General features: G+C 47.0%; 1 protein-coding gene across 1 annotated transcript; it reads right to left on the bottom strand.

Annotated features, from left to right (window-relative positions):
- Positions 1-330: 330 nt before the first annotated feature.
- LOC108099251 (putative odorant receptor 85d) lies at positions 331-1,702 on the bottom strand. Its single transcript, XM_017202622.1, has 3 exons — positions 677-1,702; positions 450-605; positions 331-387 (listed from the first exon to the last, which is right to left on the bottom strand). Exons 1-3 carry the CDS (start codon positions 1,700-1,702, stop codon positions 331-333), a joined length of 1,239 nt encoding a protein of 412 aa, XP_017058111.1.
- Positions 1,703-2,953: the final 1,251 nt, after the last annotated feature.

Raw genomic sequence — 2,953 nt, 5'->3', positions numbered from 1 at the left:
AATCGGTTGTGCCAGGTGGATAAAGAGTTGGGGTCGCTGATTCTAAGAGCAGCAACGCTTTGTCCTGCATTCGGCATTGGCCCTTTGTGCAAACGAAATGGCGATAATTAATCATTGCTGCTGCGGTTAGTTGACCGCTCTTCGATTTGTTCCGTGACCTGAGATTCGCGCTAATCATTTGGGCAACTACTTTAATTAAAATCCGCTACTCTGTGTGGCAACTGGCGTAAGTTATTGGCTCGCGATGATTTGCCCCTTTTGTCCACACAATGCCACTGCCACATGATGTTGGCTGTTAAAATGTGGCGGTAATTAGAAAAGGCATCCACTTCAGGTGCTATACATTGTGCGCAGGAGGGCGAAGAATTTGTAGGAGAGTTGCAATAGCTGCAGGGATCAAAGTAGTGGAGTTGTAGTTACAGTACAATAGAGAGGTCATTTTAACTTACATCGCTCACTGTGACCAGTGACACATTTAGGAACATTGTGGCCTTCAGGCGACTCGGTTGCTGGGCTCTCTTGACAATCAGGATTAGCATTTTGCGGTAGCGCAGATCTGCATTGAACCAGTCGTGGTTGTAGACCGCCTGACCAATATGCTCACTCTGAAATAAGATTCAGATTAACTTTTCTAAATACATAAATGTAAAGTTAACAACACCTGATCCTAACTTACAGCATCGATTAAACGTTGGGCATGGGTGGCGAGCATGAAGACCTGCACCATGGAGCAGAAGATGAAGAGGATGAGCATCACCAGGCTGTCAATCTTGCCGCCAACGGTCATCTGGAACCCCACGAAGCACATGACGAAGGCGGAGGACCCGAAGTTGCACAGCAGCGGGACTCCGAAGATCTCGCTGATGTCCTGGGAGAGGAGCAGCAGCCTTTGGTGGTAGGCCACCGCCGCCTGGAGGAACTCCAAGTCCCGCTGAGGTGTAACCAATCCCGCCACATGCTCCTCGATGTGCTTGGAAAGGCGCAGGAAGTGCATCACCAGCAGGGTAACCAGGGCGCACATCAACATGTCGGCCGCCAGTTGGCCAGAAAAGCACGCCTGCCCACCCAAATTCTGGGAGATGTACATCAGGTGGTAGCTGAGTCCAGTACTCCAATCCCAGGGAACCCAGCAGTAGTACGGGAGCATCCTCTTGAACTTCCGCACTCCCAGCCAGAAGTCACAGACCAAGTAGTAGACGGCCCAGTAGAGGTTGTAGGTCCAGAGCAGCACCATGTGCAACCCGAAGTAGAAGACGCTATAGCGACTGTATCCATTGAGGTGATGCTTCATATTATAAGGCTCCTGTTGATCCAACCGTTCCGGGTGCAGTTTCTCCAGTTCGCTGACCACCTGGGTGAGACGGCTCCTCTGCCGCCAGATGTGGCAGATCTTGAGGTCCCCGACGACCACGAATCCGATGAACGACAGGTTCATGGTGGCCTCCAGGAAGTTGCTGCCACTGCCGATCGCCAGGAACACGTAGATCACTTCCGAGAGGAGCACCGCATTCAGGTTCACCATTTGGGCAACGAAGCACGAGTGCAGCAGAAGCTCCCTCCGCTGGCCACTGTCCTTGCGATCGTAGGCCAGCATTCCGATCGACAGGTAGAACATGTTCGCGTACTTCAGGAAGCTCTTCAGCGGAATGGGTTCCTGATTTTCCTGCTCTTGAAAAGCTTGGGGTTTCTTCTGCGCCGCCATGTTGTAATTGTCCAGTTTTCCGCTCCGCCAGTCCCATTTATATCCCAAAATTATTGCCGGAACGCCTTAACGTCGATGATTTAATAATTTACTATTGCCGCACACACTGGACAATTGTCACGCCCACTTGATTAGCATGTACACGGCGAGCATCTCTCAATTAGGGCGTTGTGAACCCGCCAGTTGGTCGTCCTGGGGCGTGGTTAATTGCGCCTAAGTCGAAATCGATGACTCCACGATTAAGTGGTTCCCAGCTCCTCGCAAATGCCTGCGATTAGTGCGACCCCGAGTGAGCATTCGATTGGACAAATGACTGTACATTAAGATGGCCCCACTTGCTCACCAAAAAGGATATTGTTGTTTGGCTCCCGCAATCGGAATTGATAGGTATGGCTTCTTAAAATGCGATTTGTGAGAAACAATTAAAGTTTATTCAAAGTTTCAAATGTGATAAAGAGTATAGTGAGAATAATAAACTTTCTATTCATGTCTACGAAATATATTTAATAATCAAATCTTGTGGAATAAAATACATATTCTGTGATATTATATCATCGTTTACTTTCGTTGTTATACAATTTTTTTACAGATTTGTTACAATTATATAACGCGTTTTCCTACTTCTGTTATTTGTCTTCTTTATTTTCAAAGAAGATTTGCTGCTCTTGAGCATTCATTCTTGTTGTCTTGCTTTCTGCTCTGATATCTCAAAGTATTTGGAGATCCATTTATGTCTTTTCTTTATGGCTTGCATGGCTTTTGTTTCGTCCTTGTTTTGCTCCTTGACACACTTGCCAGGACGAAGGAGTGTCAGTGACACGAATCCTTGGTTTTTGCCTATTTCCTGTTTACACACATCGAGTTGGCCGACGAGATGGTGGCTTGCGATACATTCGGATTCCCATTTCTTCTGGCCAGATGACACCCAGTTTATGTCTGGATCAACTGTTTTGCTTGCATTTGCTTTGGGTAATGCAAAAGGCAGCTCTTGCATTTCTTTCCCCGGATGTTTATTCGCTCGTTTGTTCATAGCAAAAAAGGCTGGAATGTTGCAATTAAATTCGATTCAGGGAGGCCAAAGCTGACATGCCAACAAACTCTTTCTTCATCCCGCTTATGATTCTGATTCTGATTCTGATCCAGAATCCAACTCCGACTAACTGACCTCATTTGCGTATCGCATTCCTAATGAAATTTACATGACTATTTCGCCGCTGCAATGTTAATGAAGAGCATTTATTCACAGATGCC

This window comes from Drosophila ficusphila, unplaced genomic scaffold (assembly GCF_018152265.1).
Source record: "Drosophila ficusphila isolate 14025-0441.05 unplaced genomic scaffold, ASM1815226v1 contig_791, whole genome shotgun sequence".
Classification (NCBI taxonomy): domain Eukaryota; kingdom Metazoa; phylum Arthropoda; class Insecta; order Diptera; family Drosophilidae; genus Drosophila; species Drosophila ficusphila.
This window is presented reverse-complemented; position numbering and strand designations above follow the sequence as displayed.